We start from the raw sequence: 16,693 nt of genomic DNA, 5'->3' as shown, positions 1-16,693 counted from the left end.
ATGAAAATAGAAAATGCCTGAGGGTATACTTTCTTGCTTGCTTGCAACCTAGTTTCGGTCGGATTGATCGACGGCAAAAAAAATTAATTGCCTCATCTATCGTTACGAAAATATAAACGGGCTTTAGACAAAGTTTAAAATATGTATTGATCTTAATTATCTATTAATTGTTAGATTGTATTATAATATGTAATAGGATAAAAACAATTTAAAAACCAAAAATGTAAAGAATGCTACTATTTATGAGACGTAAGATTATGCTATGCTACGCTGCCCGCTACGGTCTACGATTTTTATGTCTACGAAATTTTAGGGAAAGTCTCGAGTAGATACGTTTGGCAGTGCAATTTCGTCTTGCAGCTGCTATATTTTAAGTTCTATTTTAATGAAAACTTAGTTAAGAAAAACTTTTCTTAGATTGATTATAGACTAGGTCATCCACCCAGCTTCGCTCGGGTGTAATTTGATATACATACATATAAGTAATTAGGTATGCCTATACAGTAAAGGTCTCAGAGTTTATCGATTAGAAACAAACAAACAAACAAATTTTTCCTCTGCATACAGAGGATAATCATAATATTATAATAATAATAGTATATACTACAACCAATGCCAACGCTGACCAGTTCGGCGACTGACCTCCAACGATAAAGTCGCATATCGATCATTTTGTAGAAATTCTAAGTTTATATTTTTGTAATTAAAGTTAAAGTATTTCTAGTACCTAATGGTTAATGCTCAGAATATGATAGTAATAGTTGACTGTCAAATATTACAAAAACTACTAAAATTGTATCTGTTTAGTAGTTTAGAAATTATGACCCGATTTCATTAGCTTTTTAGGGTTCCGTACCTCAAAAGGAAAAACGGAACCCTTATAGGATCACTTTGTTGTCTGTCTGTCTGTCGATCTGTCAAGAAACCTACAGGGTACTTCCCATTGACCTAAAATCATGAAATTTGGCAAGTAGGTAGGTCTTATAGCAGACATTAGGGGAAAAATCTGAAAACCGTAAATTTGTGGTTACATCACACAAAAAAAATTAAATTGTGGTCATGAACTAAAAATAGCATTTTCAATTTTCGAAGTAAGATAACTATATCAAGTGGGGTATCATTTGAAAGGGCTTCACCTGTGCATTCTAAAACAGATTTTTATTCATTTTTATGCATCATAGTTTTTGAATAATAGTGCAAATTGTTGAAAAAGTACGACTATAGTACGAAACTCTAGTTGCGCGAGCCTGACTCGCACTTGGCCGGTTTTTTGTTTTGGCTCTCCTGAAAAGTAGCAAAAATGCACACCCGATCTTAAGATAGGGTCGAGACATTTATCAGAACTATATGTATGGCAGCTATATTTTTGTGAAGCAGCAGCAACTATATTTATGCAGTGCAGCTCAAGTGCTAATGATTATTATGCATATTTTAATGATGTTAATGCTTTCTTCTAAAATAAACAGCTTAAATACTTAACATAGCAAAATATAATCCACTCAGTGACCTTGCCCCTTTGAAGTGAAGGCCGCGCGCAATTTCCGCTCGGCGCAACGGGAGCGCATCAGTGAAAGATGTAAGCCGGTGCAGTTCCGGCGCACGTTGCACTCGGTCATTGGGTCACCCCACACGCGCGCTACTGGGGGAACAGGCAAACTAGGGGGAGGGGGGTCTGATAGCTCGCGCGCGCCAGTCTCACAAGCTAAACGCAAGCTAGCGCTATGCACGGTGTGTGCGCGTATCAACGTACCTAGCGCACGCGTCCGCGCCGTAGCGAAGCGCCAGCGTCGCGTGCGCAACGAGTGACTGCTTCAATGTGTTGCGTTGGTTGCAGGCCGCCGACTGACTGGACTGTGACTATGAAGAGGACCAGGCTACTGCTGGTGCTCGCGGCGCTCCTTATGAAGGTGAGTTTAATTATGATTATTATTATTTTAATGCAAATGTAGTTAAAGAAAATTAATTATTTTCCACCATAAAGCACAACGGCAACTTTAATCCTACATACTACCATCTAACCTGTGGGTTAGTAAGTAATAAACTTACATTAACTTAAACTTCTACTTATGGAGCTTGATAAATAATTAAGTAAATTTTTATGGTCAGTTTTATAATAAGTAAAAGAGATAAACTGACAATTAAATTTGTTTAAAAAATATAAATAGCTATTACTGAGCGACAGTTTGTTTTTGTTTCAAATAAGTTAAAAGTGGAAATAAATTATATTTAAAAAAAAAATGATCACAGTTTAAAATATGTTGATTGGCAGTCTGAAAAAATTAATTGACGTGTATCATAATATTATATGTTAAATTCTGAACATCATTTACACTAATGTTCGAGCGATACCGTTGATCCTATACTAATACAGCAATCTAACCGTCCAGACCAACATCTGATACAAGTGCATCGTCACTGAATCTCTCACTGAACAATATACCATTAGATTTCACCGCAACAGCAGATTACAATCATTAAATTTGTATCAGCGTGCACACGTCACACAACTTTGATACAGAAGTAAAAGAAACTCAAACCGCATCTAAAGCAGAAAACTATCAGTTGTGAAAAACTTGGCCCTAGAAATTCTGTAGATTTTATGGATCTAATGGAATATCGATATACAATGGACGAGATACAGATGTTCGTTTGTGTGAAAAATATACTATGGATGTTGATGAAATTACATTTATAAACTAAACGCAGTTCCTACCTCCTTCAGAGTCTACTTACTTAGTTATCTAAAAAAGTGCACTGAATGTAAATGTATATAGTATGCGACAGGTCGAGATTGCAATCGGAGTGCGGACGCCCCGCACACCCGCACAGCCCCCGCGTTAACCCAGTGCGGACCAGTGCGGGTGACGTCCCCCGCCTCATACCCTGATTGCAATTTCGAACTATCGCGTACCTCTTTTGCGATTGTACCTCTTTCGATCTATTATAGGCATAATTTAAATTATTCAGTAATATTTTTCACTTTCACAAACTTATCAAAATCAACCGCATTTGTTATTCTAGAACTTTATTTATCAATCTAGGATTTTAAATCCGGAGCTAGCCGCCTCGATATCCAACCAGTAGGCAGTAACCATATCATTGCGGCCCGTTGGAGAAAAACTTGTATAATGAGACTACGCGTCATCAATATTCCGTATAGAACGCGATCGGTGCCTATTTCTTTAACGTTACGATGGTATATTTTTATATAGATACAAATAATGGTATATTCACATTTAAAGACGATATAATACCTAAGAAATATAATTTATCCAAAGAAAATTTAAAAAAGGAGAAGCGTAGAGTTCAAAATTAAATTAGAGTTAATTTGATGAGTAGGTACGTATGATGAGTTCATTGGCTGCTACATATCCTCTAAGCTTTATTTATTTAACTTTTTAGCTCATACAGAACTACAACAACTACACCACGGAACCTAGTAATTGTCAATTAGATAAGGCAAATCTTTGTTGCAGAATAATTGTGAGTAATATTAGCGACATGAATTACGAGTGAAAACGGCATATTCCGTTCATACACCCTTCCTATCCTAGGGTTAGTTGGAAACTATCGAATTTATTAGCGAATTATCTAATAATTATAATATCCTATGTTTTGCTATACCCTTACAGGGTCTCATATGTATCTCATGTCATTATTGTAAGTAAGTGGATGCATGTGAAACGCAAAAATAAAGAATATATCTATCTATCTATCTAACGTGTACCCCGGACGGCGATTTTGTATACATTTTTTTGTATTAACATATCCTTGTAAACATTTGATCCGCAGTGGTTTCTTTGCACTATAATTCATTATTCAGCTTTTTCGCTCGTGTTCTCGGCAACTAGGCTAATGATTCCGTTAACGCATACCACAAAACACAGCCATTGGAAATTAACTGCATACGATCACTCATGACAGGCCTTGAAATAATTCTATAGCGAAGTCGGGGTCATGTTAGGTTGCCAGATTGCATTGCCTATTTTCATACAATAGGTATAATAAAAGCGCTTTTATTTAAAATAAATTTTACAAACGCTTTTGAATAATGAAATTAATGAAAATAGCATTAATGGGGAATGATAAGACCTAGGCTATTCCTAATACTATTTAAACCTAGTATATAAATAAAATTCAATTAATAGCAATATTAAATTACTAAATGAATGAGTATAGGTTTTTAAAAATCCCGTGGGAACTCTTTGATTTTCCGGAATAAAATGTAGTCTATTTTGTGTTAATTCAGGGTATATAAGCGTTTTCGCTCCAGCTAAATCTGTGATCAGTGAAGGAAACTGTCAATTTCCACACTTATATTGTAATCAATTTGAATTAAATACAGTAAAAAAAGTAAAAACCCAATCTACAACTAACTTTTTAATTATTATTATTATTGATGTCGACTTATAACTGAAACTGAAAACTTTCACCGTATTTATATGAAAACAACATAAAAACCGGCATCACAGTTACGTTGCAGATAAATAATTTGCATAACACTTTTATGTTTCAAATTACGAGTGTCACGTGGAGTCAATGAACGCTGAAATGCCATGACGGTTGGCACTTTCACTGCGCGTTTTGTCGCTCAAATGATGCAAGCGTTTCGTGCGAGTCGTTTCATTTTCAGTCATGACCACCATTGTTGCGTATGCTGATAAAAATCAATAATACTAATACCAGTATTATATCGGCGATCTTCCATGTTATACTTGCCTATTCATTGTAGGTATTACGTAAGAAATGTAGACTACAGGGTGGCTGAAACATTATGTACCTACTTACTTAATAAGTTTTCATAATAGATTAATAGTTATGAGTACATTTGCTGAATAGTACCTAGTATTTCTATTATTTTTAATTTTACATCGGGGTTCTGATTTTTGTCCGTTCAATTAATTTGTTTATTGAAGTGAAAAGATTAATGAAAATAATTTAAATTAACGAAAGCGATAGTAAGGGATATGACGTCACCGCGCCACCAATGCCTTCAACATTTCGCTTTGAATTTCGTATTATCATGTTTTTTTAGGTCTCCCATTTTTTAGCATTGATAAAATACACAACCGTATTTTTGATTAAGTAAAATGAAAAATGGGCACTACAAAAATATTATATCATTGACTAGCTGATGCCCAGGACTTCGTCCACGTGGATTTAGGTCACGTCGATCCGTTGCTCTGTTGCGACGTGATTGAAGGACAAACCAACAAACAAACACACTTTCGCGTTTATAATATGGCTATAATATGGGTATCCCTATAAGGATAACATGGGTAAACGATTGCGCTAACGCACAATATTTCGAACCGTTTGCTTTTGCTAGTTCTATAGTTTCGAGTTTTCGACACGAAAAGTAATAAAACGGGTACTTAAAATGTTAAGTGCTCTTTGTATTTTCTCATTCCACAGTACCTTTTCTTTCTTCATATATATCTTATTATGTACAAATATCTATTGTTTTAGAGAAGACTTCAATACAACGTGTTAGAAAGCAATTTGTCATAGAAAGTTTAAATTATTACCGATCACTTTCGTTTATTGGGTAGCTTTTAAAGCAAACTACTTAACATGAAGCTCATGTCATGCTATTAGCTTAATATTCAGCTCATGTCATATATTATCCAATTAGTTACATCTGGTTTGTATGAGAAACTAGTTAAGCCACTGACCTCGCTCTGCACAGGTAGCCTAAGTATAAAAAATATTGGTGAAATTTTTTATAAAATCCGTCCAGCAATTTTAAAATTCTTCATAGTTACAGACATACACGGGCGTCTTATTTTACTATTTGTATAAGTGATTATCTAAATATATAAAAGAGAAATACCACTCACTCACTGACTAATCACGAAATCTCAGGAACTATAAAGCTGTAGGCTTTGGAATTTGGAAGGTAGGTTCCTTCTAAGATGTAGGTGTCAGCTAAGAAACGGTTTTGAGAACATCCCCCCCTAAAGGGGTGAAATGGGGGGTGGAAGGTTGTATGAAAGTCCTCTGTTTTTGAAGTTAGAGACGTGAAAATCGACATTTAGGTTATTAGATTTGAATAATAAAAATCTGTATAGTTCAATTTGGAAAATTCCCCCCTTAAGAGTGGTAAAATAGGGGGAAAAGTTTTAATAGAAAAGTTTTATCTATTGTTATTTTTACTTGAAATTTGAAACGTATGTTCTTTCTAGGGGGTAGGTATCAGATAAGAAAGAATCTAACTAAATTCTCCCCGTAAGGGGGTGAAATGGCGGTTGAAAAGCTATATGAAAATCCTGTGTTTTTGAAGTTAGAGATATAAAAATTGGCATTTAGGTATTCTGGGTTCCGTGCCTTAAGGTGAGACTGAGTGAGTAGGTAAGTGAGGCCTTTTGCAGCGGGAACATTTCAGATCTCATGAGAAACCAGAAATTTTACGCGGACGAAGTCGCAGGCAACTGCTAGTTATCTATATTATGTAAAATAATTTATGTCTATTATTTTGTTGATAGTAACAGATTCCAGATTCGATTTTATTGATTCATTAGGAAATATCCTCGGTATGCTTACAGTAATGCCAAATCGCATACAGAGTCAGAAGTTACATATTATAAGTACATAGAATACAATCTTCTTACATTCATTTTTCCAGCAATTAAGGTTATTCTAACAAGACGCTGGGTCACGGTTAGTTATATTTTGTTTTTTAAATAAATAATATTTTTGCCTTTTTTACTTAGACAATTCTGTATTTTTCTTATAAAAATCTTATTTTTACTGCGACTACAAAAAATGGGTCACTCAATTCAGCGCGTATTCTTTTTTAAAGAGATAATTTCGTTAATTTTTTTATATTTTACCCATAGAACTTTTTCATATTTTCTACATACCTAGCCTACCTATAAATAATATAAAAGTCCAACATATTATTTTTGTACAAAATTCAAAAAATGCATTAAAAGTACTCATCAGCAAAAAAATATATTTTGGCAAACACAACCGCGGATCATGTTCCGCGGGAAACGGATGCGGGCTAAGCCGGATGGTTTCACCTGCGCGCGCACCTGACGCCGCACATGACGGATTAGCTGCGATAACTTTTGCGACTTACAAGTCGCAAATTGATTAATTGTATGTAAAATATTATACACCACTATCCATTTTATTATTCGTTGACGCTGCATTACGATGCAAATTGGAATTTTCAGAATGTATTATTTTACTTCAATTATACTTACATAAATATAAGATTTTTTAGATCGATTAAATTAAAAATTGTTTTTTTTTTGCAACCTATTAATGTTCAGTTTTTAATGGAAGCGTCAAGGATGATTTCGGTTCGCGGAGTGCCTCCTAACACCTTTTTTAACTCAGTCGCCACTGACTGCCAATTTTTTTCTTGTTTTTATGGATACTATTATATGTATGTAGGTTTCAGAATAGAATCCCGGATATTTGGGCGAGCCGAAAATTATTTAACTTAAAGGCATTCGTTTCTTATTGCACATTGCAGACCTCTAGTTATTCTTCTATTATCGAGAGAGAATGGCGAAACGGTACATGCAAGCTTTCAGCATTTCTGTAGAATAACGTTTTAGTATTAAATACACGCGATCGCACTTTATGTTATGATGATGGACAGTTACTCGCCACTACTTAGCGGTATCTATGTGATTTAGTGAAATAAGTATTTCATCTACTTTTTAAAATAAAGGTCGTCTGCTAACGCTGATTTTTATTGGATGATATTTTAATTATTCGTCAAAAATATATTATCAAAGCTATTACTTGAGTCGCCCTGGCTCAAAGACATTTACCTACCCTTCACTTACGGCTTCACATGGGCATAATGACTGGAAATTCTTTCTTTGCAACATCTAAGTTTCAGACCCAGCCGCATTTCTTATGCTGTACACTAACAATATTATGTTACCTAGTCAGTCAGTTACTCCTTTATATACATAGTAGATATTGCCCGTATCGTCTGCGTGGATTTTAGTTTTAAAAATACCGTTGCAACTTTTTGATTTTCCGGGATAAAAAGTAGCCTATATCCGTCCTCGGGATGTATCCCTATCTTTGTGCCTTTGGTCAAAATGGGTTAAATGGATGGGCCATGAAAAGCTAGCAGACATACAGGCACACTTTCGCATAATTATAAAATTAGGATATACACACAATTCGGATATACCTAGAATCTCACATTGATTTTTGAACACTTTCATGTTAAAAAGTAACGTTGAAATGATAAACGCATAGCGATGTTATGCTTTCTCATCTTTTTTTACGATGTGTTCAAAGAAAAGTACCTAGTATTTGTGAATATCATTCTGCGTTTCGACTTTCGTTAACAATGTCCGTCGCGAATTACGCTAAATCTATACCTATCCTTATTTGTAGTCGAAGAAAGCTATTTTTGTATTGAGCATACCTTTCGGTGTACACCGTCACAGCTACAGGTCTGATGGTTTTCTCGCTATCTCGAGCAGTGGGTAATTTCTAACCGGTTTAGAAAATACGACAGTGAGCAAGGCCCGGGCTGTATGCAGTCGTTTGTACCTGTAATGATCTGCGAATAAATTTAGGCTGGGCTGCGATATAGGTGGCACCTTCTAGGCAGGCGCGTTCCACCTTAGACTGCATCATCACCTGCTATTTGGTGTGATAGCAGCCAAGCACTAGCCTATAAGTAATAACAACGCACAAGAAATTTCTCTTTTTATTATTCTGTAGCGAACAAACTAATTACCCCCAAGTCTAACTTTTGTTTATGAATGAAAAAGCTCTTGTTAGAGATACGTCAGAAATATTTTACTATGTAAATAAAATTACTTGATTAAGCTATTTAATCTTAATAGTCTATAATTATTTGCATACTCAGTTGCAACGACTCTCTCTGCTTGTTATTTGGGTATAATTCAAAAATATCGTTTCATAGTAATTTTTTCCACAGTTTAATTGTTAAAGGTTAATACCAGTTTTAGATTTTTTACAAAAAAAATATGATCTGTCATAACCCACCTGTCGAGATAGAGATGGATTACCCATTTGTAACTTACATAAGATATTATAAAATCTGGTAGAGGTGAAACAGCGTGAAAGCCAGCGGCTCTCATCTCGCGGTGTGGTTGCGCTGATTAATATTATAATTGATCTTGCGCTATCCATCGTGTAGAAAGTCGGAAAGAATGAGCGAGTGAGATGCCGGGGAGCATGCGCGTGCCGGCAACTAGACTGCGACGCTCCGCGCACCAGGAATGTGCACCCAACGATGCATTTATGGAAAACGTTTCAATGTTTTAATGCAACCGTATTGATGTACCTTTGGCGAATCGTTTTTTATCAATCACATCGAATAGCGAGTACCGAAAGTACCGAGTAGAATAAAGATACCGTCTGATATTATGTAGAGCTCGTTTACCTGTAAGAGATACTTTAACCTAATTATGCCTAAAAACTTTACCTGCTCACAACTTGTTTCAAAGTTTTAAGTGGTGTAAATGCTTTGATAACTCTACTGTTCCCTTATTTATCCTATCTCTGATTGTTGGCTGAGTATTTATTTCGATTCAACAGAGAAGGCCAATATATTATATTAAGATTGTCCACCCATTTCATTATTCATATCATAATAATATGTACGTAGCATATTGCTAGCAAATGTAGATGCTTATAAGAATGTTTTCTGTTTTCAGGATGCAACATGCGAACCGCCTGTAGACTCGGCATCGTTACCTTTGGAACACAGAGGCAGCGCGTACGGCCCGCCGCTGCCCGCTGCGCACACAGACGACCCCTGGCCTCTCGCTACACCAGACAGTCCAAAAATTAAACATCTTCAAGTACAATGTGAAAAAACTCATATGCGTGTCAATATAGAATTCGACCGTCCTTTTTATGGGATGATATTTTCGAAGGGTTTCTACAGTGATCCTCACTGCATGCATCTAAAACCTGGCACGGGACACTTAAGTGCGACATTCGAAATATTTCTGAACAGCTGCGGTATGAGTAGTTCTGGAAATCATAATGTTGCAGCTTACGGCAGTCCCACACCGAGTGGTTCGTACGTAGAAAACACGATCATAGTCCAATACGACCCTTACGTTCAAGAAGTATGGGATCAGGCACGAAAACTGAGGTGCACGTGGTACGACTTTTACGAAAAAGCGGTGACGTTCAGGCCTTTCCAAGTAGATATGCTACATGCCGTCACAGCGAACTTTCTCGGCGATAACCTGCAATGCTGGATGCAAATACAAGTAGGCAAAGGGCCTTGGGCATCAGAAGTATCCGGTATAGTAAAAATAGGACAGACTATGACAATGGTGCTAGCAATTAAAGACGATGAAAACAAGTTCGATATGCTCGTGAGGAATTGCGTAGCTCATGATGGAAAACGAGCTCCTATTCAACTGGTGGATCAATATGGATGTGTCGTAAGACCTAAAATCATGAGTAAATTCCAGAAAATTAAAAACTTTGGTCAATCGGCCTCCGTTGTGTCGTTTGCATATTTCCAAGCGTTCAAATTCCCCGATTCTATGAACGTACATTTCCAATGTGTAATTCAAGTCTGTCGGTACAATTGTCCTGAACCAAAATGCGGTGGTCTAGGCGGTGAATACGGAGTTCCATTACTAGGTGGAAATGCGCTTAGCGCAGGAGAATATGGATTACCTAACACGGTTCACGGAGAGTACGGTCCCCCGCCGCCCGGACCTCATGCCGAATACGGCGTACCACCGGCGTTCCCAGACCCGCGCCATCCGGCCGATTCGGCAGGCGCTTATTCAGAAAAACGAGATGATGTAGTAGCTCCACCGCAAGCACAGGTTTCCTCAACACCCAACGCCCCCAACCCGTCATCGCCCGCTCCCGCCCGGGACTCCGACGACGTAAACCTACCTCCGCCGCCTCCACCCGGTCGCCGTGGAGTGTACAATACTGTAAAACGAAAAGACGAAGGACATGGGAACCTAGCGACATTGGGCGGACGTCCACGATCTGTTGAAGATTTGCCAGAAAGTTTAGTTGGAATTAGAAGAAGACGAGAGACGTCGCCGACGCGCATTTATAAACGTGACGCACAAGAAATGACAGATGTAAATACGAGTCGAATTATTCAAGTAGTGGCACCGGGAGATGTCAATTTCGCACTCAATAATGCGGCGCAAAACGAAACGGTGGTGATTCAGTCTCCGGCAAGTGATCCGGAAACGATATGCATGTCCGTGCCGTCGTTCGTGGCGGGTCTCGTCATGTTACTGTTGGTGCTGGTGGTCGCGTCGTTAGTGGCCGCGTTCCTCTTCGTGCGCGTGCGTGCGCTCGACAGGAAGGGCGCGCACGGCGCCGCCGCATTCTACGAGACTGATTACGTGAAACACACGAATTAGAGGCGGCAAGTTCGCGATTGTGTCGCGTGGACATTCCATAAACTCTTCTCGGATCCAAAGAGCGTGCGTGCATCGGCCCCGGCCGGGCGGCGGCCAGCTGTCGCGGTTGCGATCGAAGCTCGATGACATGTGACTTATTTATTTAGTTATTTAATACGTGTGATGTATATGTTCGACTGCTTTTTTGTAAATTATTTTATTCGTGTGAAAACACTCACTGTACTGCCCTTATAAATATAGTCGATATGTCTGTTGTAATTTTGTAAAGAGTCGTAAGATAGGACATAGAGAATAAGTTGTATACCAATAAAAGTGTCGTGTGCGAGTGATATGGTATTCCTTGTCTCAAATGATAAACCCACATAAAGGCGAAATACACATCAAAAATTCTCGCCCACTCAATAAACAAGAATAGTCTCTTGTCTAAATGCCTTGCATTAAAAGGCGACGTAAATTTATGATATGTATTTTACCTTGTCCTTCAAATTTATAATATTGTAAAACTTTATTTAATTCATATCTTCTAAACAAATAAAACAGTAGAGTACCGTGACTGACTGACAGGCACAACCTAGGGATAAGCAGGCATAACCTAAGCTGGTGCAGCTAGAAACTTGAAATTTTGCATGTGTAGTCCGAGACAGGTTAAGATGGCAATCAGGGTGGGGACGCCCCGCACACCTGCACATCCCCCGCGCTAACCCGATGCGGAATAGCGGGTGTGACCTGCGGGGCGTCCAACCCCAATTGTTATCTCGACCTGTCACGTACTATAGGTAGGTTCGCTTTAGATATAACGAAGTTCGCACTGAGATCTGTGGCCCTACCGCGGTTGTTTGACAGCTACAATGTCACGATCACAATCATCTCTGATTGGTTAATGCTCGCTCACTATTGGCCACAATGCATTGTTGCAACAAGAATCGCACAAATTCAGCCAATCAGAACAATTGAGATTGTAATAATGATTGATGCAAGTTTTAGACAATCGCCCTACTGGTATCCGCCAATGCGATAATTTTTCACGTCATCTATCAATACTCGGATTGGTCTGCTCCGCTTAAATCGATACCGGGCCAAAGAAAAGATTTTGAGAAAATCCAACGAGATCCATAAAAAATCCCAAAATCCACGCGGATAATGGAGCAGGATCAGCTAGAAGGTAATAAATGAGAAAACTATATAAAATAAAACATTAAACGCTCATTGCATTAACCATTTGTTGCTTGTTAATCTTCGTGAAAGCTAAGACCCTAGATATTGTTATGTATGTATAACAAAGAATACAACAATGAAGCTCTCACGTTTTAGTTAGCAAACAGCATACTCAAGCAGGTAACGCCTACTTATCTAGTTTATAGTTTATTGTCATCAAGTTACTAGTTTACTTGACAACCTAATACCAGATTTTGAATTAAAACTATGACTCAATCTTATTTTTCTTTACTAATAAACTAATAATTATTAATCAAAAATAACTAAGTAAGTAAATGTTTTATTAAGATTAAAGCGTGTGTGAAAAACACGTTAATTTTGATTATAATATTTTCGACATTAAAATATATAATACCTAGGTTGGTACGTATTATACTTAGGTCCTTTTACCTCCAGGGACGAGTTTTCTTACGACTTGTAGATTTTTTCCCAGGTTTATAGGGCGAGAATAAATTCAACGATGAAGGACGTCTACTCGTATCCAGCCTATCCGGGCTTCTGTGCAGAACTCTTGATAACATTTTGTCATGCTTCTCAGCTATAATATCGATGAGGTCCTAAAAAGTAAGTATAACACCGAAGTATACGTACCGATAATGGTATCTATAGTTGTCGTTCATCACTAAAAACATTTAAAAAAAATTGAGTTGAGTTGAGAGATATACCTGGCTTTGTTTTTTACCTAGTTTTGTTTTTTTTTCAATTTTAAGTAATCTAAAAATAAATATCAAAAATAAACAAAAAAATCATAACGAATCGGCACTGCGCGTAGATGACATTCTGCCTTTGGAATTCTGCGTACCGTTTTACATCTTTTGGCATTTTGCGTTTTTGGTGTTGTGTCTAAACGCAACGTACCTACAACAGGCAGAGAAGATTGGACCCAAAGCGCGGCATCTTATTTGATAAGAACTCATAATATAAGCTCTATTTATTTTAGCTCAAGCGCGCCGCATACACTTTGAGTCTCCTACGTGTTTTGTTTTCAAAATTTCAACGTTGTGCCCTACGTGTAATTATGTTAAAGACGAAACTGATTGTAATATTTTGTGAAAAATAAACATTAAAATACCAAAAATGTTGTTTTATTCAAAGTAGTGTTTAAACATACTCAAATACATAATTCAGGATTTCCTAGTCCAAAGCCAAATTGGCAAAATGGAGTGTAGCTTCAAACTAGAAATTGTCTAGAATTGATCTGAAAACTGAAAGCATTTCTGAGTATTGACTAGCTAGGCCAATTGTGATGTGTCAGTATTTCGGGTTTGGACCCGAAGAGGAAGGAAACTTGGTGCTTCAAATTATATTGAGAGACTAGCTTATTTTCGCCTGAATCTAGGCTTTTATAGATCCTGTTGACTCAAAAATAGTTTCTTTGAGTTCTATATAGGTACGATATAATATGCAAGCTATCCCCGGAGATGGATAAAGACTACTTTCAAAGAGTCCCACGAGATATTTTTAAACCTAAATTCATGCGGACGTATTCCTAGAGTTATATAAAGGTATCGTTACGTTTTTAAATAAAGGAGCTACTTCTGTATCCAGGATCTTGATATTATTGGGTTCTTTTATAGAGTTATTATTATTCTTGGGACGCACAAAGGCAGTTGTTGCAGGGCTGCGACCGAAATGGCGTCCAGTTCTTTTTCTTGGGGTAGGCTTTACTGTCTTAATCATTAACAATGTTTCTGTTTGAGTGGCTGCATCCTTCAATTGAGGTTTATTTTTGGTTCGTCGAACCTAAAATGGTGTATAAATAATAAATATTTAACAAAAATTCTGCTTTCCCTAGAGCGCTCCCCAGTGCTGTCTATACAAACGTAGTTTGATTTTTATTTGAATATTAACCAATCAATCTCGATGAAATTTTGTAGTCACTTTGTAGAAACTAATATCTGTGTGTGTGTTTTAAAGTTACACGCGCCCAAAGATTTGCATGAAGGTACCTATACCTAACTAAATTTTTATCGAAATACATTGTACATATTAGGTAGTCTATGGTTAAAAATCTGATTTTTACTAGCTATTACAATTGTAAAAATCGTCCAGTTAAAGTTTGATTATACTTAAGTGTAGACTAGATAATACTTACTCCGTACAAAATGACTTCTTACGCGCCATTTTAACTCTATGGGTCAATCAAAAATACGGGGGGGGTACCTTTAAAATAAGGACTAAAATCGTACTTTTGACATGACATTTGACACAAAGCTAAAATGGCGCGTGACAACTCATTTTTTAGCATTACCTATACGAAAGACTTCAGTCATACGCACCTTCGTGTTATTTCGGTGAGATGATTTTGGTTTGCCAGTCAGTGCTTCTTTGTTAAGTTCCATTATTAGTTTGCTGTATGTTTGGCAAAGACGGGGCACAACACGTCTTGAATGGAAAGCCTTGGGTTTTTTCTTGCGAGTTCTTCTTATAACAGCTTTCAAATTTGTCTCTTCATTGGATTGGTGCAGTTTACTCTAGGAATAACATCAACAATTGGAGACTTAATAAAACCGCTAACGTTGTACCTATTCATTAACAAATTTAAACACTCTAGAGACGACAGCTAATAATTATATCCGAAGATCGACTGAAAAAGAAAACACTGGGTAGGTACTTACCTATTTTCAATTTTTAATTACCATAGTCGGAAATCGACTGAAATGTTTTATAGGTTGGCATTGTTCTTACCAATTATTGGAGATATCTCTTCGTGGTGCTCTGCCAATCAAAACTCTAACAGTTAAGTTTTATAGATTAATTAGTGCAATATCTGCATTAAAGAATTTAGGCGTCTAAAGTTTTTTTAAATATATGTAATTTAGCGGATTTGAGTTATTGTTGGACTCTAGGCATGCTATTGCGATAGGTCACCTACGGCACAGGTTCAAGTGTACCTACTTGTGTTGCGGGTCTGGTCGGGTGACGCGCCACAGGCGGAGACGCAGGCGGCCTGCGACACGGCGCTCTCGATGCTGTTAGCGGCGTTGAACAGGAGGCGACACAGCTCGCACCGCGGCGCTGACGACGCTGCGAGTTTAATACACTGGTTACCTTACACTGTGGCTCAAGGATTATTAGCGCAGAGCATTATTTAAAACTATCCTAAATTTCAAGTTAATAATAATAATAGCTTTAGTTACCTACTGAAATAGCAGATGTTACTGACAGGCAGACAGTCTCATAGGTTCTTATCGTTTTGGTACGGAACTCTAAAAAGCATGTAAATGTTTCGTCTGCGAAACTTGCGAAAAATGGTTTTCTTTACCTAAATACTCAAGTACCTATATCCTTTTTTACCTTCTTATCTGCTATGCTTATGCTGCTGTATCGGTTTTGACGAAATTTGACGAAGGTTGCTTGCATCATAAAATATTGACTTATTTATTGACTTTTATCCTAAAAAATCAAGAAGTTCCCAGGAGATTTAAAAAAATCTTAAATCGACACGAATAAAATCGCGTATATCAGCTAGTTTCTATAGGTCATAAATAAGCAACCGTAATAAAATTACAACACCGGATGTCAGAGCTAGGCAAGGCTCGTACATAAGATCTACCTGGATGAAGATGCGCGCAGTTGGGTGCGCCCGTGCCGCGAGCGCTGTCACCTTGGCCGTTGCCCTCCACAGGCTCGTGGACGTGCACCTTAATGTTGTTACGCTCTAGATATGGCTTGATATCCTCAAACCACACATCGCATAGCTAAAATCACGGAACAAAGGCAGATTTTGATTTAGCGGATTGCAACGCAAGACATGTATTTAAACGAGCGACCAAGACATTAAGGGTTGTTGTAGGTATGGATCAAACAAAAATAAATTTAATCTAAAAATGAAATAAGTACAGGCGTCAATACTTGCCCCAACTAAAGCGTTCTCCAAGTCGTAGCGCAAATTTTTAGGTAACGTGTTTTTGCTTTTGAGCCTAGCAGGAGTCTTCTCAGCAGCCATATCTCCAGCTTTGACCAAATTGTTCGTTGGCCGTTGTATATGATCTCTCGATACAGTCGTTTTTCGAAACTGATGTTCTGACATCATGCGTGCATTTTACAATCACAGATCAAGATTATAATTTTGAAAGATTCTAAAAATATTACGTTTTTAAGTCGAT

General features: G+C 37.5%; 2 protein-coding genes across 5 annotated transcripts in view; one reads left to right on the top strand and one right to left on the bottom strand.

Annotated features, from left to right (window-relative positions):
• dyl (dusky-like) overlaps positions 1-11,698 on the top strand; it is a 31,956-nt gene extending 20,258 nt beyond the window's left edge. Inside the window, exons 3-4 of one of the 2 annotated variants that reach the window (XM_034982361.2) lie at positions 1,835-1,907; positions 9,669-11,698. In XM_034982361.2, the coding sequence (XP_034838252.1) occupies positions 1,860-1,907; positions 9,669-11,369 (1,749 nt within the window). In that variant the 5' untranslated portion in view covers positions 1,835-1,859 and the 3' untranslated portion in view covers positions 11,370-11,698. Of the gene's footprint in view, positions 1-1,672; positions 1,908-9,668 lie in introns of those variants that run through there. The other variant, XM_069502894.1, reaches the window with a different exon arrangement.
• Positions 11,699-12,884: 1,186 nt separating this feature from the next.
• Positions 12,885-16,659, bottom strand: LOC117995155 (uncharacterized). Of its 3 annotated transcripts, XM_069503209.1 has the most exons (6): positions 16,444-16,659; positions 16,130-16,285; positions 15,483-15,611; positions 14,864-15,058; positions 14,100-14,327; positions 12,885-13,141 (listed from the first exon to the last, which is right to left on the bottom strand). In XM_069503209.1, the coding sequence occupies exons 1-6, from the start codon at positions 16,618-16,620 to the stop codon at positions 12,971-12,973; spliced, it is 1,056 nt and encodes a 351-aa protein (XP_069359310.1). In that variant the 5' UTR covers positions 16,621-16,659; the 3' UTR covers positions 12,885-12,970. The 3 variants fall into 3 exon arrangements, 2 of the variants coding, with proteins under 2 accessions (XP_069359310.1, XP_069359313.1); XM_069503212.1 differs by lacking the exon at positions 14,100-14,327; XR_011237584.1 differs by lacking the exon at positions 14,100-14,327 and having other exon boundaries at positions 13,088-13,141; positions 16,141-16,285.
• Positions 16,660-16,693: the final 34 nt, after the last annotated feature.

Source organism: Maniola hyperantus, chromosome 2 (genome assembly GCF_902806685.2).
Source record: "Maniola hyperantus chromosome 2, iAphHyp1.2, whole genome shotgun sequence".
NCBI classification, from domain to species: Eukaryota; Metazoa; Arthropoda; class Insecta; order Lepidoptera; family Nymphalidae; genus Maniola; species Maniola hyperantus.
Note: the sequence above shows the minus strand (reverse complement) of the source record. Positions and strands in the feature narration are given on the sequence as shown.

What these genes read in the sequence shown, in the direction of transcription:
- LOC117995155 (XM_069503209.1), bottom strand. Translation starts at nt 16,620, where the DNA reads ATGATGTCAGAACATCAGTTTCGAAAAACGACTGTATCGAGAGATCAT. An exon ending in TGGAGAACGCTTTAGTTGGG is followed by an intron (nt 16,286 to 16,443) that starts GCAAGTATTGAC and finishes CCGTGATTTTAG; the next exon opens with CTATGCGATGTGTGGTTTGA. An exon ending in TTCATCCAGGTAGATCTTAT is followed by an intron (nt 15,612 to 16,129) that starts GTACGAGCCTTG and finishes TTAAACTCGCAG; the next exon opens with CGTCGTCAGCGCCGCGGTGC.